Source organism: Hoplias malabaricus, chromosome 1 (genome assembly GCF_029633855.1).
Source record: "Hoplias malabaricus isolate fHopMal1 chromosome 1, fHopMal1.hap1, whole genome shotgun sequence".
Classification (NCBI taxonomy): domain Eukaryota; kingdom Metazoa; phylum Chordata; class Actinopteri; order Characiformes; family Erythrinidae; genus Hoplias; species Hoplias malabaricus.
Window position 1 is genome coordinate 47318573 of NC_089800.1, and position 27382 is coordinate 47345954.

At 37.1% G+C, this 27382-nt stretch overlaps 1 protein-coding gene across 3 annotated transcripts; it reads right to left on the reverse strand.

Moving 5' to 3' along the window:
- On the reverse strand, window positions 1-25962 carry clip3 (CAP-GLY domain containing linker protein 3). Of its 3 annotated transcripts, none has more exons than XM_066678573.1 (14): window positions 25827-25962; window positions 22317-22457; window positions 21515-21654; window positions 10437-10530; window positions 9396-9557; window positions 8366-8484; window positions 5699-5935; window positions 5009-5144; window positions 4748-4894; window positions 4465-4599; window positions 4057-4180; window positions 3391-3455; window positions 2848-2920; window positions 1-2269 (listed from the first exon to the last, which is right to left on the reverse strand). In XM_066678573.1, the coding sequence occupies exons 2-14, from the start codon at window positions 22444-22446 to the stop codon at window positions 2215-2217; spliced, it is 1617 nt and encodes a 538-aa protein (XP_066534670.1). In that variant the 5' UTR covers window positions 22447-22457; window positions 25827-25962; the 3' UTR covers window positions 1-2214. The 3 variants fall into 3 exon arrangements, with proteins under 3 accessions (XP_066534670.1, XP_066534650.1, XP_066534659.1); XM_066678553.1 differs by having other exon boundaries at window positions 1-2272; XM_066678562.1 differs by lacking the exon at window positions 25827-25962 and adding an exon at window positions 24089-24224 and having other exon boundaries at window positions 1-2272.
- Window positions 25963-27382: the final 1420 nt, after the last annotated feature.

A 27382-nucleotide genomic window follows, 5' to 3' on the forward strand; every position in this document is an offset into this window, starting at 1 on the left:
TGTTTATTAATAGTATATCCATTAGTGTAGAATCCTCAGTGTATAGGAATTAGCATGCTAATATACTGCTGAGAAAAAAAAGAAAAGCACAAATTTATAAATACAGCATGCAGAAGCCTAGTAAGCTAAACCAGAACTGACTCCAGCATTACAGTCCTCACAAATCTTTCTTACAGAACATAGTTCACATGAATACAACAGCATGGATATTTGTCACCAGGTTTTCCAACTGATGCACATTAAAAAGTACATAGTGAAATTATTAAAATATATCTTTTTGGATAAAGAAAGGTTTACAATGTAAATCATACCAAGTACGCTACACAACTGGGTAGAATAACAGAATGTGTTAACTATTTAAAATGAGATATTTTTTGATCTGATACTGAGAGGGAATCATATAGGGAATAAGAGAGTGAGGGAGGGTAAATACACTCTATAATTTACAGTTAAAATATCTCTCTCATTATTTCTTTTGCCATTGAATTATGTCTGAAAATGGAGTTGATAAGAAATGTAAGTGGTCCTGAGAAACAGAATTCTGATGAAACAAGTATAGCTTTAAAATTCACCCTAAAACAATACGCTTGGCACAAATGGTCAGATTCCACTAAATTTAATGCTTACTACTGGGCAATAGAGTTTTGAACGTTTTGCACTCAAATGCCATTTTACTAGTCTTTGCTAATCAATGTTTGCACTACAACACTAACTCAGTAACACATGAGCAACTTTCAGCTGCGCTCAGGATGTTTGTATAAAAAGGTATTTAAGAAAATGCACAAGCTAAACTAGATGTGTTTTTCCCACATTCTGTCTGAATTTTACAATGTTACTTGTGATGAAAGGTTCAGCTAAGAAAACTGAACTCAAAACAGCTTAATCTGTTATGGGAAGAAGGTGACTGGAGCTTTTCTTACTCATGCTGTGCTGTACACAGAAACACCAACTATATTCATATAGTAGACAGATATTGCTGTTGGTTTTGTAATTAAATGCTTGCTGACACAGGTATAATCACATACAATTTTGAAAATTAATGATGTGGAAGTAGAGCCTTGACAAATCCTCTCACAAACAAAATGAGATATAGGAAGAAAGAATGATCTGGTGGAGAATCCTGGGTTGTGACTAATTTACCAAGTTTCACTTATGCAAACTCTACAGTTCCTTTACAAAAAATGATTCCGTGTTACCACCACTAGATTACATTATGTTCACTGGTGAATTGTGTGTTCATACTTATTCCTTAGGACATATCTCCTGTAATTAGGCCAAATCTTTGTCCTGTCTATTTTGTATTAACCCTGGCGCAGAATTTCCTGAGACCAATAATCAGACGTAAGGTTTGGGAAGAATTATTAATTATGTTATTGAAGATATGTAGATTCCATTCACAAATACACTTACTGTCACTGTACACAACTCTGCACAGTGGATGGCAACACAGCTATAATCCACACTTGCACTGGGAAAGACAGTTATGACTAAAACTATAAACCCTGTAGTGTTTTTTTTGTTTTGATGGTTTTTTTTTTCTGGCAGCTTAAGATGACATCAGGCTAAAGGTAATCTGCATTTATTCTTACTACAGCAGGCATAGGTGCAAGGTTATTAAACATCTCTTGGACAGAGGGCAACCATCTATGTATGATCAAGTACTCAGATAACTAACAAAGAAGGCATTTAAAAGCTTAGTTTTCTACCGAATACTGAACTTAAGACAGAATGCACACTCTAGCAGCAGCAGCCACAGTATATTTCAGATGTGGGCAAACTCAGAAAAGGTGTTTTTCTAAAACAAAAACACACACATGCAAAAGCCCACAAGGACATTTAGGAGTATATATTTGTGGCCTTTATTTTAGGGTGATTTTTGACAAATGGAATTAAAAAACATCTACCTTAAAATAACTGTTATGTTCTAACAAATGGCTTTTGTTAGGGTTACATTTCCCTAATGCAGATTTCAAGAACAATTGTTCAGTTATTTTTCTTCTAACAAGTGGAATGCAGGACGTTAGTAACTTTACAAGGCACTAGTTTTTGCTAACTGCACTCAGAGGAGAAAGATTGTAGAGGGTTATCGCACAGTTGTGTTTGACAATCTGTGTGATGCACAAAACATCAAAAATTAATGATGGACAGACAGTGAAAGGGGCATTTTGTCATTGTGGAAGAACAGAAAGATGGGAGGAGAAGTCATGAGTAAGTTTAAGATTGCATTTCAGCACGAAGCATCCAGGGAAACCAGCAACAAAACAGCAACCTGCTGAAACAGAGAGACACATCACACTTTGAACTGGGCGTCTATAGGGTCCTTGGAAACTGATATGGGTCATTCTTTACCATCTTACCCAGGGCCTGTGCAGTTACACGATGGATTCCCATGAAAATGTATTTATATATTTTTTATAATATATAATTTATACAGTACATGCAATATTTGAAGTTAAATTCTGATTCAAATTGGCTTCTAAACAAATGTTAATTTTCACAGATTTGATGCATTTTTTAAAAATTAATTTAATTAATCTTTGGATTACATTATTAAAAAAATATATCTTATAAACAATGAATTTACAAAATAACCTATATTTTCATAATGACTTATATTTCTTCTTTAGTACTTAAGATGTTTTAACCTGGTGGACAAAACGTTAAAAACATTCTGAGCACAATTGTAAAAAACATAGAAGCACAGCTATGATATTTTGACCGGCATGAATTAAATATAGGTTTTAGCTTGAATCTTTTCATGAGAATCCATGACAAATCTGACCCTCTTTTAATTGGTGTGGAATGAGCCCATATTTCACTTTTAAAGCACAAGCTAGTCTAGCATACCTGGATAAAGAAGTCTCAGATGTGATGTCTTTGGGAGACCTCACTGCGTTGAAGTTACGCTTTGGCTGTGACACTAAGGGATAAGATAAGACACAATCATAATTAGTACATTGTCATTGATAAACATTTAATAAAACTCTATATTTATGGGAACCATATTCAGTGGTAAAAAGCATACATCAACATAAAGATATAAATTCCATTATCAACTGTATACATTTTAGTTTTGTTTCCCACTTTCCATTAAATCAATCAAGTTTACTAAATGTGTAAAAACCAATGGCAGTGCCATAAAAACAAAAATAACAATAATGTCTGTTACACATTATAACCAATATATGACACTTAATATTTCACATACAAAATATTGCAAGCATGGAATGTAAAGCTGGTGAGACTGATCAGAGCAGAAATATTTAATATACATTACATGCTATAAATATCTTTAAAATGATTAAAGATTACAAACAGTATGAAAAGAGAAGGCAGATACATAACCTTAAGGACAGAAAAGATGAGGATGTTCCTTATCGTTATACTTACTAGTCACCTGATGGACTTTCTTCACCAGTGTCCCGTCACTCTGGGAATCTTTCGGCCCTCCAATTCTGCAGATTAAAAATCCCAGTAATTCTAAAGTTGTTTCTTTGTTTGTTTATTACTGACACTACTCATTTATACACAGGTGTTTTGTCAAACCCTTTATCAATCCTAATCTAAAAGGAGATAAATATGAACTTCTAGTGTGTGAAAGGGCTGCTGTCATTCATCATAAACTTTATTTTGACAAGTATCAGCTTTATATACTTATGAGTATTAATGTCAGATCCACAAAACATTATGGTTGACAATTTCCCAGCTTCAGAACTGGTATAAGACAAAACTGAATGGACACAGATCAACCATAATATTATGACACCTCCTTGTTGCCACACTGATGGTCCATTGTCTCAGCTCCACTGTCCACAGGAGCATTTTCTTATTCTACAATTACAGACTGTAATGCAATCTATTGCTCTGCATAAACTGTTAGCCTCTTATCACCCTGTTCTTCAACAGTCAGGACCCTCACTAGAGCCCCAAAGAGCAGGACAATGAGTGGACACTGTGTTTAAAAACTCAAGCAGCACTGCTGGGTCTGATCCACTTGTACCAGCGCACCACACCTTTTTATTGTTGTTTTTATTTTTATTATTGCTTATGTCTTACCTCTGAACACGGGATGGTGGAGCAAAAACTCCATATTTAGGCAGGCAAGTGAAGTAGCGCACTCCAAACACAGAGCCATCATGCTTTCCAGTGGGCTGCTCCAACTCCACACCAAACCAATACCCTGAATAAACCCACACAAACACAGATATAACCATCAGCAGGCTCTATAAATCTCTGGACATGCTATATATAACACACTATAGCAATTTTTGGCATTCCCCAACTCTTATGAAAGACCTAGTCGTGAGTAATATACACATTCATAATACACAATAAGGCCCAACATAATGGACATTAATGTCAGATATTGGCTATATATCTGTTCCATATACTGCTCACAGATTACATGTAGGAAATATTTTATCCAAATTCCTCAAATTCTAACTTTTCAAACTTGGAGCATACCTGGTGCAAAGTCTGTCTTTCCATAAAAACGGACAATTCCTTGCTTCTGTCCAGCGACTAGAACCTGGTCCCCCACCTCAACTTTCATTCCATCAGGATCCAGACTGGCCACTGACAGAGACTTCTTCCTCATGGCTAGAGGAGAAAGTATGAAAATGCTTGTATTTTGAAAAGAATAAAAAAAATGTGTCATCTAAGGCATTTTCCCCACTTACAACAATGCAACAGTAGCACTGTGAACACAGTAAGTTTGGGGATATACTGTACTGAATACTTCACTTACCTTTCTCACGTTCCCTCTCCTTCTTTTCTTTCTTGATCTTGCCAGTGACACGGGAGAAGTCCATGCGGGGAGTTTTGGGTGTGGATGTGACCGAGGAGGGGGTCTGCTCAGCAGCTTTGCTGATTTTGGACACAGGAGCAAAGATTCCTGGACAGCAGATGACAGAGTTTTTTAGAAAAAGAAGGTCAGTTACTGAATGCATACATCATCTCCTCTCATAGAGAACAGTGAACAGAGAAAGACAGATGAAGATGTAGTTACCCAGTTTAGGTGGGCAGATGAAGTAGCGGACTCCACCCACGCTACCATCATTCTTGCCTTCTGGCTCATCCAGTTCAATACCCACCCACTGACCACTGGCAAACTCAGTAGTGCCACAAAAACGGAGTGTGCCAGTCTGAGGGAGAAACACAAGCTATATATAAATGGATGCGCTTACAGTAAAAGTATCCTCCACTAGTCTGGGACTATGTGTATTCTTTGAAGCATAGTAGAAAATGCAGTGTACTCTATTTCTTTTAAATATATACCCGTTTTATTTTTATTAGGTCTAAATGATTTTATTACCCTCCAGTTATCACAAATATAGTGGACAATGAAATTATAATGAAAGTGAACTGTCTACATAAATATTAGCAATGCAAACTAGCATTCCGAATAATGGACGTTGATCATTCAATGGTGAAAACAAGCCCTAATTTCCAATGGTGCAAACATTTTTTATAGCTTTGTTCATTTTTTTAAACGTTCTTGAAAATGAAACTGTGACAAAAGCATAACAATTGTTTTGTCCCACCCACTGCTAATTTCCAGTAACTACAGAAATCAGTCTACTTGTAAATGTCACAAAAATATGATAGATATTATATTTATGATTTTAATCCTGTATAAACAATACTAAAAAATTGCTTTTTCTCTCAGCTTTCACTTCTGGATTTGTTTCTCCCTCACCTTCATGTCATCCAGAACCACGCGGTCACCCAGCTTGAGGCCAAGGGAAGAGAGCATAAGGTTCCCAGGGATGTTATCATAGTTGGGCAAAGTGACGCGAGGAAGGTTACAGCTCAATGGCACAGCGTCTAGCAGCAGCTGCTTCAGCTCTTTAGCCACCATGGCTGCCTCTGCTTTATCCAGACTCATGTCCATGGGGTCAGGAACCACTTCAGCAGGGACCTGGCCTTTATTATTCTGGAGAAACAAAGAAGTATAAAATCAAAATATACTAAAGGAAAAAATAAGAGGGCATTCACTGTATCTACGTAAGTACAGTAAATTACAGCTTAATATAAGTATCTCTTTCTCATCCATTAACTGGTTTCTCACCTTTTGATGCAAACAAACCAAAATTCAGTCATGAATTATTTGAAATAATTTCACAGGTTTCTAAAATGAAATAAATCTGTGAAATATGATAAGATGATAGATGACTTAAAATGATCCTGATTTCTTACTGCCTATTACAATGGCACTGAAAGGCACACATTTCTGTGCAGACAGGATTTGAATTTATATGAAGTTCAAGCTCTTGCTACATTGTAGTCCACACTACCTCATGCATTTTTATGCTTTTCATATTTAACACTGAAAGGAAACAAACATTTAGAAGATAACTTTGCTTAGCAGATGCATCCAATTAGAATTAGAATTAAAAACACATTATTCAATGAATCAATTTGTTTGTTATACCATTTTAACAGGAAATATGCAGTTATATATTTAATTAATTATAAGGTAGTCCTAACCTTTATTGAAAATGTATTTATATTGTGTAGTATCTGACCTAAGAACAAACTTTCTCAGTTTTTTCCATGGCCAGAGATAAAGCAATTTACAGAAAAAGTAAATAAGAGGATGATAAAATCTCTCTTGTACTATTTAAATGTATAGTTAGATTCATTCCAAAGGACAGAATTAATCCAATTTTTAACAAAGACATCAGGATCTTATCCTTTGCAATTTAGTTAATTTTGTTAAAAAAGTTATTAGTTATTGGTAGTTAATAGCAGGCATGTACACAGACGTTTTTGGGGCAGGAGCTTAGACTAAAAAAAAGGCACCCATCACCAAAATGTAAAAAAACAAAACAAAAAAAAACAAACAAACAAAAAAAAAAACATTAATTCATTCATTCATTATCTGTAACCGCTTATCCAGTTCAGGGTCACTGGGTCCAGAGCCTACCTGGAATCACTGGGCACAAGGGGGGAACACACCCTGGAGGGGGCGCCAGTCCTTCACAGGGCAACACACACACTTTCACTGACAGGCTCACACCTACAGATACTTTTGGAGTCGCCAATCCACCTACCAACATGTGTTTTTTTTCTTTGGACTGAGGAAGCTGGAGCACTCAGAGGAAACCCACACAGGCACAGGGAGAACACACAAAAAACTCCTCACAGTCAGTCACATGGTGCAGGACTCTGGAGCTGTGTGACTGCGACACCACCAGGCACCACCATGCCGCCCACCAAACAAACAAAATAAAAACAAAAAAACAAAAAACAATAGGATTTTTAACTTATATATTTATTTTTGTTAACACAATCAATAAAAGTTATGCATGGATACTATTTGTATGAATAGGCAAGCGTTTGCAGCGGGTGTGACACCTAAATGCCCTCCCCCCTTTTTTTTCAAGGAAACATTGGGCCAGTAGCCACATAATGTTTTCAGCAGGGCTCTAAAGTTAAGTGTTGGGGTTAATTCTGCACCAGACAAAGACAAGGGTAACACAAACACTGTCATTACCTGTTTGTCTGATGCTGTGGGTCAAAGGAGAAGTGTGTAGCTGTGGTTTGGCTTGGCGCTCAGCACTGCATGAGTGCTAACCCAAGAAGGAGGACGGAGGGGCAAGGCGGAAACTTGTGCGAGCCACAAATCAGATAGTGGCAGGATTCTCACAAGAACTAAAATAAATGCCAGATATGTCAGATATCAAAACACTTTTGGGGGGAATTGATGACAGAGGGCAATTTTTATTTTTAAAATCTGACTCCAGCAGAAAGGGCACTTCTTTTCTCATCCAGGGCAAAAGACAGGTACTTGAGCACCACTAGGGGTCTATCTGTGCACATGCCTGTTTATTAGTATATCATTCATTCATTCATTCATTTATTCATTGTCTGTAACCGCTTATCCAGTTCAGGGTTGTGATGGGTCCAGAGCCTACCCGGAATCACTCGGTGCCTGGCAGGGACACACCCTGGAGGGGTTGCCAGTCCTTCACTGGGCAACACACACACACACACACACACACACACACACACACACACACACACACACACACACACACACACACACAACTCTAAATGTATTACTGATGTAAAATAGTAATGCTCATTCATTTTCTATAAACGCTTTATCCTGATCTGGGTCTTGGTGACTTTGAACCTAAATGGAATCATTGGGCGCAAAGCAGGAATGCAGAAACACACCATGGAAAAATGTAAAATAATGTTCTGCTTGTTTCAGTGATGACATGACAACAATAATGCTTTAGGTTTAAAAATGACAGGCTGATTTGATGTTAACAAGATTATTCAATCACAAGATTATTCAATCACAAGATTATTCAATTGCCACAGATTTAATGTCAGCAGTTAAAATGAGTCCTACTCTGACAGTGGGGTTGGCTCCATGCTCTAACAGACACTTGACAGCTCCCAGGCAGAGGTTGGAGGCAGCGATGTGAAGAGCTGTGCCATGGAAGAAATCACTGCAGGTGGAATTCAGCACTGAAGGAAGAGAGAAAAAGGCCAGTAAGCACATTTACAAACTCCTGCTGATTCATTAGAGAGTATTATAATGAGACACCCCACAGCTTGAAATCCTCATTAGTCCTGTCATAAGCGGCTTATTTATATGATGCAAAACATTTGCCATTAAATCCCAAGCTTATACATTTGAGATTATAAAAACCTGATTTTACTGTTTAAACTGTGAATATAAGCACTTGAATATCTGTGATATCTGAAATATATGGGAACTGACTAATATGTCACTTTCCATCTGCATGTCTTGATCAGATTCAGAGCAGAAGACAACACTATGAAGGCAAAATGCAGAAAATCAATGGCCAATTCTGTACTGAAGCTGTCTGGCAAGAAAGATCAATACAGGGTTAATGAAATGGGCACAGTCGAGCAAGATTGTGTGTGTATGTATGAGTCTGACTATTTGTCTGTAGACTTATTGAGTTTAATCTTTTCTGAGTGTTTTCTGGAAGGGGACAAGAAGGAAACATAAAAGAAGCTGGACAGGACTTGCAGTGAGGCTGCAGAAATGACTCAGGCTCAGAATCAGCTGATCTGGGACAATTCTGACAGAACAGAGTGAAATAAAGAGGTCTGTGTGTGTTGGTGGGCATGAGTGTGTTGTTCATTGAAGTATCTGTATATATGTAAATTCAATTTATGAAGGCAGGTCTGTGACTTCTGCACACTTCTGGGTTTTGTTCAGAAGCACAAAATACACACACACACACACACACACACACACACACACACACACACACACACACACACACACCACCACCACCACCACCATTACAAAATACTTCAATATATATGATCTTAGTGTCCAAGTCTAGTGCATGAATATATAACACTGTTTGTATGTGTGTGTGTGTTTTTGTGTGTGTGTTAACCTCTAGGCTTAGATGCTTTGAGCAAAACCCGGATCAACTCTGGCACATCAAAATAAGCAGCGTAGTGCAGTGCATTCATGTTAGTCCAGCGGCTACGCAGACTCACGTCTGCACCCAGAGCAATCAGCTGATTGGTCAGTCTGAGGGCAGCCTCGGGGTCACCTGAAAACAAATCAAATGAAACAGTTGCAACACTAAATTAAAGGAAATATAAAAATGTTTTCTGTGTTACACTCTTAGAAAAACTGTCCCTGGTGGTACCTTCAATACCTTAAGTTAGGGAACATCATTGTATCATGTTTATAATAATTGTAGATTTTAAAGTTGATTTCATATGCTTAATTTCATCTCCAGGGCTTATAGTGAGTTATATTATTTTACACAGTTCTATAATGAATGATTAAAAATATTCACAGCTCCTTCTGTAGAGTAGAATTTAATGTACCTTTAAAGAGCACAACTGCACTTTATACCCACAGTTAAACCTTTGAAGGTACATTTTCACTGTTTGTACATTTAGTGACTATAATGTGTCTGTATATTACCTTGTTGTACTGTTCTGTTTGTACCTTTCTGAAAGTGTACAAAAACTTTTGGTTCTGGAAAATATGATACCAAAAATCCAGAAAACTTAAACAATATAAAGCAATATTTAAAACCACAAACTGTAACTCAATAACAGATGTACCAGTGCTCACTACGTTTGTTTCTAGGCTTGAACTAAGTATATGTTTGTAAGACCACAATATGAAAACTGTTATTGCAATTCTATTGATCCATTTTTCATTAAATATTTATACAACATTAGATGCAGATGCTGTTTTCAAATTGTGAAAAACTATAAAGAAATGGAACAGCAAGGTTTTGACAGAAAATATATCACAGCTTATTAACAGTCATGCTACATTACTATGTGGTAATAAATCTTATAGTTCAATATAAGGCCATAAAATCACCGATAGTTCAATACACATAGGCAAATGAACACAATCCTGCTTGACATAGAGCCATTATTCTGTTTGAAATAGAGGCCAAACCCACCCACTCCATGAGCTCCTGCTTTGCAACTGTAGTGCAGGAGGGTCATGTCTGTCAGCCCATCACGGTCATTCACATGGCAACCACGCTTCAAAATCTGTAAAAAATGTAAAATTCTTACTAAATTCAAAATATGGCAAAAATATAAATATATTCATGATGCATTAGGGGTGGCAGCGTGGTGTAGCAGGTAGTGTCACAGTCACACAGCTCCAGGGACTTGGAGGTTGTGGGTTCAAGTTCCGGTCTGGGTGACTGTCTGTGAGGAGTTGGTGTGTTCTCCCTGTGTCAGTGTGAGTTTCTTCCGGGCGCTCCGGTTTCCTCCCACGGTCTAAAAACTCACGTTGGTAGGTGGATTGGTGACTCAAATATGTCCGTAGGTGTGAGTGTGTGACTGAATGTGTGAGTGTGTGTTTCACCCTGTGAAGGACTGGGGCCCCCTCCTGGGTGTGTACCCGCCTTGTGCCCAGTGATTACGGGTAGACTCCAGACCCACCGCGACCATGAACTGGATAAGCAGTTACAGACAATGAATGAATGAATGAATGAATGAATGATACGCTGGATCATCATAATTAATTTTTTTTATATTTGATATGTTGGAACAAACAGAATGCACTAGTAGTGCCAGATCTTCCAAATCAACCCTTATATCTGTGAATAAATTGATTTTAATTCATTATTCACTATGCAGAATTTAGTTAAACAGGTTAGAGTTTGCTCTCAAATAAAATATGTCGTTAGTTTGTTATTTTTGACTACTTATATCCTCCACAATATTCTCATGAATATATATTGGCATCCTAATTTGATAATATGTGTTCAAATAGCCCAGTCCTACTCCTAACTAACAAAGAACTCTTTAATAGCATTTCACAGAGCACATTCTTAGGCAATGAGGACATTAGTAGGATGAACTCCTCTAATTTAATAATAAAGGAAAGGATGTAGAACTAATGCATAGAAGGGGAGAGCTGTTTTTCAAGACTGCTGTTTCACTTTTCACTCCAATTTCCACCAGTCTCTGAAACTCATCTACTGAGAATTGGCAGCCATTTTATGGCTGTGAGAACTTGGTGTTTTATTTGGATCAAAAACAAGAAAAAAGGACTGATTACTAATCACTAATAATGTTAATACTAATAAAAACTACTAATACTAATAAAACTAATAATTCTTTTGGGCAAGAAGATTTATATATATATATATATATATATATATATATATATATATATATATATATATATATATAAATCTGTTTAGTTTTGCCCTCCAACCTAGCCCTGCCTTGTATCATTGTCCCAACCTCTGTTTCATCTGTTGCCCTGCCTTCTCGTTTTCCTTCCCAGGTGTTCCTTGTCAGTGCTCTTGTATTTAAGCCCATTTGTTTCAGCGTTTCTTTGTACTTGTCTGGTTTGTGTGAGCCTCTTTGCGCCTCGCTGTTCTTTGGTATGGCTGTTAATGTCAGTGGTTGTTGTCTTCTGTTTAGTCCATTTTTTCCAGGTTCTATATTCTGCTCTAATTGCTTCTGTCCCAGTCCCCAGGTCTTTGTATATATTCAGTTTACTTAGTCCAGGTTCTGTTTGTTTAGTCCTTGGTCTGTGTGTGACAACATTGTGTTGTCATGGTTCTTTGGTTTTCTATAACAGCATTTGCGTCTGCCTCTGTCAGTCCACCCACTGTGACATCAGGAAAGCAACTGTAGTTGCTTCTCTTACTGAAGGTAGCAATTTAGAGCAAGGATCAATTTAGATTCTTGTCAGGCTAGAAGGAGGATTATAGCCTCAGCTGCCACATCCCTATAGCCTTAGAGTCTCTAGGGACATTGCCAAACTTCCCTTTTCAACAGATGTGCAAGTTGTTTTTATTTATTTATTTGCTATTTTTAATTTCTTCACCAGCCGTGGAGTGCTGTGAGGTCCTCATATTAATGTACAAATTTTTCATATTATATGAAAGTCAATTTAATGAATGGCTAATTACAAGGCACACATTTTGTTTAGATAGGGATCAACAGTGAATTGACTTTAAAAACAGATCTTGAGAAATGATTCCAAAGTTAAAAGCTGTTCAGGAAACACACGTGAGCTTAATGATATCTTTCTCAGGAGACAAATTTCAGCAGCTGGAGACATGATAAATTCTCCTTAGTAATTCTGTCTGATCTCACTGTTGTCAAGGAGACAGTACAGGGACATTAAAGAAATCTTTTTGATTTTTCCTTGCTCTGGGTGGTTTTCAGTATTACATTATTTTCCCCCCATTAATTCATTCATTGTCTGTAACCACTTATCTAGTTCAGGGTCAGTGGTGGGTCTGGAGCCTACCAGGTGCCAGTTACCAGTCCATTGCAGGGTGACTCTCACTCACATCTTTGGAAATATTTGAGTAGCCAATCCACCTACCAATGTGTATTTTTTTGGACCATTGGAGGTAACTGGAGCACGCAGAGGAAACCCACACAGACACACTCCTCACATAGTCACCCACAGTGGGGTTTGAACCCACAACCTGCTGCACCACCATGCCACCCCATATTACATACTTAAAAAAATTAAACTATCAAAAGAACATCTCCATTTTACAATACAGAGCTATGTCCAAATGGATCTGCTGTTGCAAGTAAAAAGCCCTTGACTTTCATCCTCTTCACAGCTCACAAAAGAAAAATAGGTTACTATGATAGAGTAGTTTTTAGTTTAAGCCCTCACAAATGGATAAGCTACTGGTCATATTTTCACTTTGGTTTGACAATAATTGAGATTTCATCATTCTCACCAGGCGTCTCCAATTCATCTGATAATTGCATATAGTTCTGGAACTATAATAAGGTCCTGCAGAGGCTAGAAAATATAGTATGGATCCCACCCCAATGGAATAATATGGATTCATAAACCACAGTCCTCACAGCACCAGAAACCTGACACCTCTCATAAAGACAGTGGAACTATACCTCAGATCAGTACGTCTCTCCTTCTACTGTGATCATGGCATTAGGTAACAAACAAGCTGAGCTTTATGAGGAGAATAATGAAGGTTACCCTAAAAGGTCAAAGTCCCTGTAAGTCAGAGAGAATGAGCCTTCAGACAGTATTTAAAATTTAAACGAGATGCTAAATGAAAATCGGACAGATATTTGAAGACATGATTATTTTAAAGCCACTTTTCTTGAGCTTTGACGGTAATGTCATTAGATCTTAGCTCTGTGTAGTGCAAGATCGATTCAAGGCAACAGTGCGTGTAATTGATAGAGTATACACTCTATCAAGAATTGGCATTCGTTTGTGTTAAAATCGATTTAATCAATTTGTAAAATATATTTAAAATATTTGTGTTAAATGAACATTATCTCAATAGTTAATTAAATGTAAATCAATCAACCCAAATGAAAGAAAATGAATTAATCTTATACTTGTGAGCCTCTTTGGATTTATGTGATATCTTGAGATGCATGAGATGTGAACGCACAAGCTCACATATGACTCTCATCCTCTGACTCTCGCCGTGTCTAACTGGTTTGCTTGTCCGTCATCTGGGTCTCTTCTGTAATTGGTGAATTGGTCCATCAATGTTTTTGTGTAAAACTGATCAATGGATTCTCAAGAAATCACTAAGCCCGAGGGGTTTGAGTCAAATGACAAAGAGTAATACGAAAACAAAATATATCCGTTTGAAGATGGGTGAGTGTATATTACAAATATACATTTTGTATTTGATATCTCAGTAATGGCGGACTTAGTGTGTGACTAAATGCTGCTTATGTGCATAACGCTTGAAATTAAAGCGTGATACAATACCCATGAACTTTCACAAAAAAATTCTTTACCTTAGTAATGTTTACTTCACATTATAAAAGTTCATAGTTGGTCCCTTTGTAGCTGATGATTTCCCCACTAGGTAAAAGTTCATAGTCTGCCTCTTAGTAATGTTTACTTCACATTGTGAAAGTTCATAGTCTATGTTCACTTTACTGTGTAAATTTGATAAGTAATGTTTACTGTGTACAAGTTATGTCCTTGTGTAAAAGTAAGCTTCCCTTCCAAATAATATAAATATGTTCATCATATTGTTCTGTGCACAACCCATTGTCTTTCTTAGAATTTTATTTATTTAGTTGTGTGCATATGTGATTTGAATGCTGCTAACCTTCTATCGCTCATCCATTCAGAGCCTCCTGACATACTGTATCTCAGTATGGTACGGGAGCTGCACTGAGGCAGACAAGTATGGAGCTATATTAGGGTCAAAAGTTTTGTTAATTTGAAAAAAAAAATCTGAAACTGAAAGTTCAAATCTTGATCTTGAACTTTGAAAAATACAACAAAGTATTCAAAATTAAATAAGTGTAGAATGATTTTTTTCAGTTAAATAGAATTTTGATTCAATAATTTTTTTAAATAAATTATTTATTTTCAATTTTCACTTTCCTATATATTTTGATATTTGAAGTCTTATTTCTTAAATTGCTTATTTTATGTTTTCAGATTCAAATCTTAATTTTTTTTTAGTTTCATATCTTTTTTTCGATCACAGATCTTATTTTCCCTATCAGATCCTTTTGTTTCAGTTTCAAATGCTTTCTTTTTCAGTTTCAGGTCCTTTTTTTTCAGTTTCAGATCCTTTTTTTTTCCCAGTTTCAGATCTTTTTTGTTTCAGTTTCAGACTTCTGACCCTTTTCTTCTGTGGGAGGTGAGACAGCGAAGGGCATGGTATAACGACTGACAGCATAGCAATGAAGGCGGAGGAGCTTCCTCAGTGTTGACAATGAGAACTATCACTGAACACTCATGTTATATGCAATATTCAGTGTAAAACATTGACTTTAGTGACAAAGTCCTCTATAGGGAGCTCTTTTAGAAAACATTACGCCCTTATCGCAGTAAAAGCTATTAACTCTGTCAGAGTGCGTAGTTCCACAGCCACACTTTAGTTTCCCAGCACTTTGCTGGTGATGGCGTCCGCTCCATCAGGATAAAGCTGCAGCGAGTTGGTAATGAATCTGAATAAGCTCCTTATTCCCCAGGTTCTTAGTCTGAAGTTCTGTTCCATCTTAAATTGGGCTTTAATTTGAACTGAAAAAAAATGGATTTGAAACTTAAAAAAAATATCTGAAAGTAAGATATGAAAAAAAGATTTGAAACTAAAAAAATTAAGATTTGTAACTGAAAACATAAAACCTACAATTGAAAAATATAAGATTTCAAATATCAAAATCTATAGGAAAGTGAAAATTGTTTATTTGTAAAAATAAAACAATTAAATCTAAATTCTATTTTTCTATAAACTGAGAAAAGTCATCCTACACTTATTTTAATTTTGAATACATTGTTGTATTTTTCAAAGTTCACTCTAAAGATTTGAACTTTCAGTTTCAGATTTTTTTTTTTTAACTTTTGACCCTAATATAGCTCCATAGACAAGGGGAGGCTTCACAAGGTGATCAAGGCAGAAGAGAAGATTTTTGGCTGCCCTCTCTAATCCCTGATGGACATCTACACCTCCTGCTGCCTCTGCAGAGCTCAGAACATCACCAAGGACAGCGCAGAATTGTTTTCAACTGTTTGAACTGTTGCCCTCTGGCAGATGCTACAGGTGTATCGAAACCAGAACAAACAGATCTTTCCCAGAGCCATAACTTCTCTGTACTCTCATATGCACTGATCCCACTCTGACTTCTTTTTCATCTGTTCATCTCTTACGAACAGAGATTTCCAGTAATTGTATATTCAGTATAGAGCGCAACATTAGGTTTATGAGAACAAGAAAGGCAGTGTGTCCCCACCCTGTCTTTCCATTGACTTAGTAGTACCTGCATTTTTATTTATTTTACAGAGAGGACTCAGAGCTCTCAGGGCCCAGTGAACCTCATGATGCATGCATACACCAATCAGCTTCACTACAACTGTCATGATCATCATCTCTGCCTGTGACAACACAATCAACCTCAGGAGAAGTGCCTCCCTCACAGTCATCAACCCAGCCAGCAAAATGTTTCCCCTGGGCATATGCAACTTAATGTTTAGCCGCTAATCAGAGTAATGGATCCGGAACGCAATACTCCAGAACATAGGACCTTCTTCCTTTTGTTAACATTCTTGCTCCTGTTTTTAAGGACAAGTTTCAGAAAAAAGCTTGCAAAAATCTATGCAAAAATCTACAAAATGTCATTAGACCCTAAAGTATTAAAATAAGCTGGACCAGTGTAATTAAAATGAGTTAAACCAACACAATTAATTCTATTACATTATCTAAGTGCAGTAATTTGGACCAACGTAAGTAAAATAAATGAGACCAGCTTGACACATTAGCTTTAGATTAACTTTAACTATCATAAGTTTCATTAACACTATTAAATGAAGTTCAGATAACATTAATGGGTTAAGTTGAAATTTTAAGAACATTAAGTATTCACATTTATATGTCAGTACAAAAGGCAGGGGTTTCTTGCTTTGCAAGATGTTTGGAGCATAGCCGCATGATCTGGAATCAGATTCAGAAAGTGAAGAAAGAGGGCAGGGTTTTACGATTTGTTTTCTGAGATTTATCTAATGCATTTGGCTCAGTGCCACATAAACCTATGTGGAAAGCCTTTAAATTCTTCCAGTTGTCATATAAGGTTACTTGCCTGGTTAAAGCATACTTTGAGGATATTCAGTTTTGCTTTAGTACAGAGGAATTTGTTACATCATGGCAGCGATTAGAAATAAGTATAATGAGTGGATGTACATTAGCATTTACAATGGCAACGGAGATAGTAATTATGGCTTATTCACTGGTTCTTTTTTGTGACTGGGGGTGGTGGACAACAGGGCAACAACCTTGTAACTAAAGTACAGAGGATGGAAAGGTTTATAAACAAGGCCATAAGGAAGTGGTTGGGGTGCTGCAGTGATTAAGTAGTGTAGCATGGTATGCGATAGGGGTACTGAAGTTACCACCCACAAATTTACTTGAGGAATTTAAATGTGCAAATGTGAGTCGCAAGATGATTTTGTCAGGATCAAAGCATGCAGTGGTAAAAACAGCAGCGCCAGTCACAAAAGCAGGAATTAAGTGGAATCCGAAAGTAGCAGTGCAGGAAGCCAGGAGTTCATTAGAGCTAAGGGATGTGATTGGCCAAGTACAATGAGGAAGAGCAGGCCTTGGGTCAGGTGATTCGTGGAAAGCTTTTGGTAAGGCCACCAGAGGATCACCAGAGAGAAAGCAAATGAAGACTATTTTATTCGCAAACAGGAAGAGGACGGAAAACAGCAGCGAAAACAAGGCCAGTGGTTTTGATGTGAGAATCTAGAGAAGCGGAAGATTTCCTGGCAAGAGTTGTGGGCGATGTAGGCAAATCATGTTATGTTTTTGCTGGGAGCAACTTATGATGTCCTTCCAATGCTGCAAAATCTTGGACAGTGAGTAGGTGAAGACCCTAGGTGTAGATTTATGTACAGGGGGTTGCACACTGAAGCATATTCTATCAGCTTGTAAGGTTACTTTGTCACAGGGTCAGTATACGTGGAGACATAATCAGGTGATAAGAGCTTTTGCATGTTTGTTGGACAGCAAACATCTAGACTGTTAATGCATTTATGAGTGACTGTATTTGTAAGGGTTCAGACAGGGGCCCAGTTGCCCACTAGGCCAACACCAGCCAGCAGAGGGAGACATGGAGCCAACACACCTTAATTAAGAGAAATCAGCAGCACCTGTTTCCCTCCTACTTAAGGAAAGCCAACAGCACCTCAGTGCTCAGTCTTGGGATTCTCTTTTTAAGAGTGCCACACAAGCCTGGCTGGTAATTTTTGGTAAAGTCCCTAGAGTGTTCTCATAGGTCTCTTTCCTGTGAAGTCTTCTTGAGTCTTTCATTCTTTGTTTATCTCTTTTTGTTAAACAAAAGTGTATATATATCTTATTAGATTTAAGCTTATTGCTTTTCTTCTTTTCCCAGAGCTCTTGGTTTGGCATCTTTGGCTGTTTAGTTGTCTTTTCCTTCTTTAAATTTAGAAGTCCTTTTTGTTTTTTGTTGAATTTTGTTTTCTGGTTACTCTGCACTTGTCTATTAACAAACTACTCACTAGTAGCTCACTAAAGGTTCCTTGGTTTTAACCCATCCCTGGGTAAGCTATCACATTACAGTAGTAATAAAATCGCTAGGTTTGTGGGTGACAGGGAATGTTTTTGTGCACAGGCAACAAATATTGATAGATGGGGTGGAGCATGAGATTGGAAATTTCTGGTGGATGTAGTCCAAATTTCTGGTGGACTGCATTAACTACATTGAGGCCCGACATGGTGCTGTACTCAAAGTAAACAGAGGTTGTTTCATAGAGTTAACAGTTCCATTTAAGGATGAAGCATTTGAAAGGAAGGAACTGAAGTACGCGGCCTTGGTGACTGAGGTGAGGGGACATGGCTGGCAGGCACATGTAACACTGATGGAGATGGGTGTTAGGGGATTTGTAGCCAAGTCTGCTACATCCCTGCTTGTGCAGTTCGGCAGTGGGCTACAAACTAAGGGCAGCTGTGAAGGTGTTATTAGAAATGGCTGAAAGGTCTACTCGGTGGTTGTGGATAAGGAGAGCACAGATTACTTGGGGGGGGGGGGTGGATGCAATGTAGAGGTGCTGTTGTTGGTGATGTAGCACGAAAAGATCACATGGAACTGCTTGCAACTGGATAGGGACAGCCTTAGTCACCAGGGAGGCCAGTGTGGATTTACGGTTGTTGATGGTAAAGGGTAAGGTAGGACTGTAAAGCTGGCTTGGAGGGGGATGGGTCTGGGATGCCAGACTTCAATGTTGAGCCTTCTGGAGGTGTTGTGGGCTTAATTCAGTGAAACACCAAGGAGAGGAGGTCCTTACCTGATGACCCTTGTGAAGAGATAGTGATCGGGTGGTTTGGGTACTCATGGGCTGAGCTCAATGAGTAAACGTAGTTATGGAGAGCTGGTTGCTAAAGGGATTATAAGCCACCATAGCAACCCTAGTGGCTATGTGTAGGATCCTAATAAATAACGTGTAGGATAATATTAGATGTAGATTTCTTTTCAGATCATAAACGGCCACAGCAACCTTATGTCTGGATCAGACTACATAATATTTGTCTTTCATGACGTTTACTATGTCAGATTAGCGCTATAAATTCGTGCCTTGTCTTGGTCGGGAGACTGGCAACAATACACATTTGACACAGACCATTCTTCGTTTGCATCATTGGGTGAGTTCAGCGTATTTCGGGGAGGCAGGTCATGAAACTGTAAATCACGGCTACAGAAGCACTCTGTGTGCTGCTGGCAGATTCGTGTTCCAAATAGAAGAAGAAAACACAATTGTGGACCTGTTCCTGTATGTTTGGAATAAGTATATTCTCTCTATCTATGACTTGAGGTAATGTGTTAAAATGTCAAGAGCATTTCCTCAGTTTAATTTTTCCACCTGACAGCTGCAGCAGCAGCCTTTCTCTTTCTCTTGTGTTTACATATGCGTGCCAAACAGCGCTCTGTCCTCCTATTGGTCATCATCGAGGAACATGCCATATGATAGGTCAGGCTAGGCAAAATGATCCAAAAAATTCTAACATGCTAGACTTTTCATCGTGGGGCATCCCACATCACTGATCTTTTATTATGTCACACTACATGACTGTTACTCACCCCCAACGCTCAAATTCGGTTCTGACACTGGAAATTTCTCAGATATGCCAGAATCAGGCTAAATTCATGTAATCTGATCCGGGCATTAGTGTTGAGATGCAGAAACATTGACTGTAGGTAGGGAGTGTGGTGGACCTTATGTGAAGCTCTAATGGATTGGCATAGTTTTTTTTTTTTTTTTTTTTAAAACCATCTTATCCTGTTTGATTATAATAAATTACCCAACTGAATTAAACATTGGATAAAAAAAAACCATTAAGATTAAAGAAAGCAATTATATTAAGTTCAGCCAAACAGTTTTTTTGTGTAGCAAACTGGCTGGAAAAATCTGAGTGGTAATAAAGCAGAGTTCAAGCCATATGATGAGGAAAAAATGTGAAAGCATTTGTTTCCCTGCAATCTTTATATAAAATTCTATTATCCCTGTTACCACACTTACCAACCCTGTTACCAAATTCTGGGCAATAAACCACTGCAAGGACTGGCTGTTCTGTGTTTGGTGACCATAGACTTCATTACCATCATATTCAGTGTAATATTTCCAGATTTGTCATACTTGTAGACCTGACTAAAATTATTGTGATATGCATTCATTGTGTGTTTCCTTGTTCTTTGAAAATTAATAATTTACACTTCATCACAACAGCCACAAGAAATCACTGACAGAATTCAGAAGGCTTATTTATCTCCATTGATACAAAACATTTTATCATAAAACCTGGATAAATTAGTTAGGGATGGATGAGGTAGTAAGACATAAATTCATGTTGAGCCACAGATGTTTAAAGTTTGCAGAACGGAAAGAGGGTCTCAATGAAATGCACAGGTAGATATGCTTTCTATACCCAATTAGTAAATTAAAAGCACATTTGATCATACAACACTTAATGAATGAATGGTTCTAATATAATCTGTAACTGCTTATCCAGTTAAGGGTCTCAGTGGGTTGGGAGCCTATCCCGGAATCACTGGGCACAAGGTGGGGATAAACCCTGGAGGGGGCGCCAATCCATTGCAGTGCAAAAACACAAACATTCACGCATGCCTATGGACACCTTTTGTATTTCAGCTCAAACATTCCACCTACCAATGTGTGTTTTTGGACTGTGGGAGGAAACAGGAGCACCTGGAGGAAACCCACGCGGACATAGGGAGATCACTCCAAACTCCTCAGACAGTCGCCCGGCGCGTAGGTCAAACCCACAACCTCAGGTCCCTGGAGCTGTGTGACAGCGACACTGTGCTGCCTAATATATATATATTTGTGTGTGATCTCCATAACTACATATGTAGTAGGTATTGGTCTGACGCAGTGTAAAGTGTATAATTTATTCTTAAATGAATGGCAATCTATACAAAATTAGCGCACAACACTGAAATGAGCATTAAAATATTTCACACCAAGTATCAGAGGATCTGCAAACATAATGCCATCTCTCACCTCTTCACCAATGATGTCGATCTTGTGCTGTACTTGTGGGACCCACTGTCGGATGATAGCAAAAAGCTCTGGGATTGTAGTATTAGGATCTGTCAGAATCTCCAAACAGGCCGGGTCATTTGGGTCAAAGAATGTGAAATCTAAAACAGTGAACGAGAAAAATAAGAAATTAGCAAGAGCTGTTCAGGTGAGATTTATGGTATCTGTGGAAAAATGTGGTGCTAATTATAAACATAATTCTTTACTGTAAATGTTAATGCAGATTAGTTAAATTAGGTTCAATTAAACAACAAATTTTAATTTTAAAATAAATTAAGTTTTGATAAGAGAATCTGTTTGGATTTCATTAATCAAGGGTCTTAAGTGCAAACCAAACTAATTACTAACAACTAAAATATGTAAATTTGTTTCATTATGTAAATGTATGATTAGTAGACCAGTCATTATTACCAAGTTAACAGATTTAAATTCATATAGCAACTTCCACTGCTTTTTACATGACAAAACTTTGGGAACAAATTTGGGAAAATGTTAAATATGCACTTAAATGTGATCAACTAAAATAAATACTTAGTCACCAGGCCCTAACCATTAAGTTAACTAATAATTGCATTTAAATAATTATTTAATTCAATACAATGTATAAGTCAAACAATATTAGACAACCAAAGATTAATATCTTTGATCTGTTTTTGTTCTTGTACCCTCATGAAAGAACTTTTTTTTTTTTTTTTTTGCAAGTAGATGTACAGCCTGCAACTTTCTTTGCTAAGCTGGAGATCAAAGTGGTACAGACACCCACCATAGTCTTTGGGGAGTGGAGCCTGGGCAGACGGGTGGACCATAGGTTTTTTACGAGGCTCATGGACAGGGCTGGAGAATTCAGAGTTGGACTGGGCCTCCTCTACCTCAGTGGTCTCCTCTTTAGTCATTTTGTGTTGGCCTGCAAATAGAACAGAATGTGTCAAGAAGCATATCGATGTAAACATTTATTACTAATTCACTAACCTGCGATGCAACATAGGTGTAATTATAGTGGTACATATGAGAATATTATAAAATAAAGACTTTTAATGAGATCTACCAAAGCTAGTGCAGCTGTCATTATTTGAACAATACACATACCAGCTATTTTTGATAGGAGGATGAATATTAGCTGTCAGACTGAAGATCCTATGCTTTGACCTGATTATCATTTATACTCAAGCTACAGATATAAATATATGTAAACACACACCTGAGAATGTTACTGATATTCAGTTCACTACTTCAGAGAGCTTTAAAGGTTAATAGTTCTGACAGTTGTTTGAATTCTTGTATATATTTTCAGCTTTATACACTAGTACTACAGTACGAAAAAACAAATGTATTATTATTTTCATGATCTAACTCAAAGAACAAATATCACTGTTATTGGGTATAAACTTATAATATTACGTGATAGAGTACATGTCTGTAAGCATTATGAAAATGCATTTGTTCAAAAAGATATATAATTTCTTTGCCTCGTTAAGTGTAATAACCTGGTATTTACATATCTTCCCATGTTTTAGTGTGTACCTTTCAAATACTTAAGTTAATTGCACCATAATGAGGCTCGCAGAGACTTATAAAAATGTTTTTATTAATTACACAGAAACCACAAATGAAGTTTTGTTCTTTTTCTGTAAAAAAGGTCCTGTGTAAGTACACAGAAACAACAGGAAGCAGACTAAATTATGTAGTTGTTTATCACTGTTTTCGCTTTCTTATTAAGTACACAAAAAGGGATTGTGTAAAAACACCTAAGGAGCTTGTTTGGCTTAACCCAATATTGTGCAGATTGATCGTCATCTGGCTCAGTCTTAAGGAGCATAGTTGGTGCCACAGGTAAACATTTATTGTAAAATTGTATTAGAGTGAACAAGTTTAATGCATGCTCAACTTTTCTGTAATATGAGGGAATGGTTTGCAAGTCATGCTCAGGTTTTCTTAGGGCACCGATTTTACAATTTGAGCTCATTTTGAGTTTTTGCTCATTTGTTAGCACATGAAAACTAATACCTTCACTGGAATGAATTAATTTTTCACACACACTAATGTACTGAGTCATACAGGGAATTTACTCTGTAAATTGTGGTAAAATAAACTGTAGGTACTGGGTAAGTGCACTTTAAAACATGGGAAAATGCACTTTAAAATGTGGCAAGATACAGTGTAAGTGCACTTTAAAATGCAGACTGTTACTGTAAACTTATTTTCAATTTTCTATGTCATTTCCTTATGCTATATACAGTAAAGTATTGGTATGTTGTGATTTAGATTGTCTGTATATCTAACACACAAGCCACAAGTTAGTATGTTAGCCTCAGGCTAACACTAAGCACAAGCAAAAATGCTAATCACAATACAAGATGATGCCATGATACTATACAATTTAAAAACAGTATGCTATGATGTAAATGTTACCTCTGTTACTGAATTTTTAAACATTTCTTCTATGGCATTGCTACCATGATGATAAAAATCTAAATGCTAGAGTCATAGAAGCCTATGTACTGATTATAAAAGGTTCACTGCACTGACACTACTTACTGTAGCACCAGCTTCAGGTAAAAGTTAGAATATATGAAAGTATGAGCTCCTGTGGGAGTGGAAGCAGTTTAAAGTCTCCACAAATGCTGTCTGGACTCTGAAATAAAGTGAGTCACTGAACACTGCTCTTTCTTTCTGTTGGAGAGAAGAAACGCAGGCCAAACAAGAAACCACCAGCCATTTTGCAGGACTGCAGAGTGGACTGCTGTCAAGAATGACACATTAACAAAGAAATGCAGAAAGTTTAATATGCTCTTAGATGTTAATGATCAAAGCTATGGTAATGTTACCAGCAGTGTGTGTGTGTGTGTATATATATATATATATATAATTAAAATATTGCACAAATGTACAGATATTTGAAGAAAAAAATCTTATTTAGGATTGATTACATTTGAAGACTGATTACTATCACTTAACAAATCTGATCAGTACTAAATTATAGATTATGGTCTCAACGACTACTATGATGAAAACATTTAAGACAGGCAAGACATGGCAATCAACTCACTCTACTTCTAATACGTTTGAGATACATTTATCAGTTTACTTTCATATTGCACATAAAATGTACTAGAGCGCAAGAGATACATAAGATTTGAGGTTGACATATATCCCTCAGCATCTTTAACATTATCAACTGTAATGTCCGTTTCTGTAGCTAGGATGATATGTCTTATGCTGTTAAGGTACAGTTTGTGTCTTTTAATCACCAATTAAATAAAAAAGACACTAACAAACTTAAGGACAAAAATACACCACTATTTGCTCAACAAGGAGATGCCACATAATGAATAAAGTAAGATATTAATACTGCCCCAAACACTGGCTCTGAGGCTCCAAAAGCTACCCGTTTCTAGGTGTTGCATCACATCGATGAATATCTTGCTTATGTTTATGTAAAACAAATGTGGAGTTAAAAAGGCAATATGTTTAGTTATTTATTTTACTTTGTGTGTCTAAATACTTGGCCATGACAAAAAGGCTGACTTAAAATCAGCTATTGTTGTTGTTATTATTATTTCTAGTATTATTAATAGTAGTAGTAATTAGTAGCAGTAGTAATAACATTAAAATATTATTATTATTATTATGTTTTTTAGGCCCATCTATTATTTTTCAACACACAAACAAAAAAAAAGCAACTGCCGCATTAAATACAGCAATAATAAAATATGCAAACAAAGGTTGTAAGGTGCACATTCGTTAAAGAAATACATAATGCTGCCTAATATGCTTTAATGCTTGTTTTGTATGATCTATTTTATCATGTCATCCAAATATTAATCCATTCTCCAGCATATTAGCCCGCAGTGCCAATTATGTATACATTTTTGAACCAAAACATCTTGATTAACCTCTGAGTGTATTCGTCTCTCTGTGTCTGTCCATATGTGTGTTATGATGAAGCCCCGTACTGACGGGAAAGCGTGCAATACTCAACACCCAGCAGAGAAACGCCCAAAAACGTATCTCTCTAAATCTTTAAAAAAAGACACCCTTCGTCTGATTAAAAGAGCTATGTTACTCAGCACAGCGAATACTGACAGAACATTTTGCATCTAAACTGTGTAAAGGCGCTGCAGAGAATCCAGTGCGCTCCTGTGTGTCATGAGTCAACAAGAGAACATGGACGCCTTATCACGCAGCAACAACAATTCGTTCACCACTCAGTGCGATTCGCTTAAATTCTACATCACAAATAAAGCTGGTCTTAGTCAAATTATATCGGACCTACCTGAAAACAAGCCACCGAACCCAGACCTTCGCTGCTCTGTGATCAACCGTTGTTTACTTGGGTCTTTCTCACAGAGAGGATGAACAGAGGATGGCTGAACGACGGAGGATGCTCCTTCTCATTCTCTTTGTCTACGTCACCAGTCTGACTCCTCTCCGGACCACTCCTCTTCGAGCTCTATTCTCATGGCTCTCCAATCTGGACCACTTTCATCTCAGCTCCTGCTCCTTCAACCAAGCTTGATTCCCAATCCAGAATCCTCTGGAATATTGAGATGCCATTTTCATCCCTCAGTCACACTCACTAAGGCCTAAGGACCAAGAGACTTTCTCCTTACATCATTTAATATCTATTTATATTCGACAATACTTTACAGTGAGGGTACATTAATAAACGGCACAGTGTTAATAAGGTATTAATAAGCAATACTAAATGATTGAGTCACAAACATTAAGGAATGACAGAAATGAGATCTGGCATTATTTCAGGAGTGCAAGTTTATCCCAATTTTTTTTTAATATTATTTAATGATTATATGTGACATTATCTAACTATTTAGTAAGGCTTATTACTGTCTTAATTATCATAAAGTAATATACCCTGAAGTGTTACCATTTTCTTGCATTTGTATTCCTACATTACTATTAAACCTTTTAACTGAAATAGCTTCATATGTGAAAGCTGAATTTTAAAGTTATGGACCTCTCCTGTCCCTGGAGTGGTCTTATTAAGCATGTCTGCATTTTCTTTTCTTTTTTTTTTTAGGGAATTTTATTATACTGTACTCCAATTTAATTAAAATTAATTTTTTTCTTACATAGTATTTGATTTTTTTCTTATGTCTAACCATTTATCCAGTTCAGGGTTGTGGTGGGTCTGAAGCCTAACCGGAATCACTGGGTGCAAGGCAGGAACACACCCTGCAGGGGGCGCCAGTCCTTCACAGGGCAATAAACACACAAACACACACAAACCTATAGAAACTTTTGAGTCCAATCCACCTACTAATGGGTGTTTTTGGATCATGGGAGGAAACTGGAGCACTCAGAGGAAACCCACGCGGACACGGGGAGAACACATCAAAACACTACCTGCTGCGCCACTGTGCCACCCTCTGCTTGTGAAACTTACAGGACTTAAATAATTACAGAAGTCAAAATGTGCTTTTACAAATAAAGATGACAAACTTTATACTGTCATTTAGAGCAGAGGAAGGATAAGGCAAATGTAAAACATTTATATATCTACATATTTTAAAGTTTCCCCCACAGTACGTGAATGGTTAACATTTATTCATGCATTCATTAATTTGAGTAATTTCCTGATCCTATTCAGGGTTGCGGTGGGACCAGAGGCTACCTACAACCAAATAAAGCCAAACATGGTGGACTATTTTCACACAATTGAAATAAATTTAGTCACATAAAGCTCAAACCTAGCCTCTTCACACTGGCCACCTCCCTTTAAATGAAAATTGGAGTTTCTATAATTCTTTGTAAATTGTAATATCTTGCCAAACATGGATTAGGATAAAAATAAAAAAAGAATGTACGGAA

Excerpts from the sequence above, each read along its gene's own strand:
- clip3 (XM_066678553.1), bottom strand. The coding sequence starts at position 22,446 with ATGACTAAAGAGGAGACCACTGAGGTAGAGGAGGCCCAGTCCAACTCT. Across the intron at positions 5,145-5,698 it reads TGGTTCTGGATGACATGAAG|ACTGGCACACTCCGTTTTTG; the intron begins GTGAGGGAGAAA and ends TTTCTCCCTCAG. Across the intron at positions 2,273-2,847 it reads TCTGAGACTTCTTTATCCAG|CAGGTTGCTGTTTTGTTGCT; the intron begins GTATGCTAGACT and ends TCTCTGTTTCAG.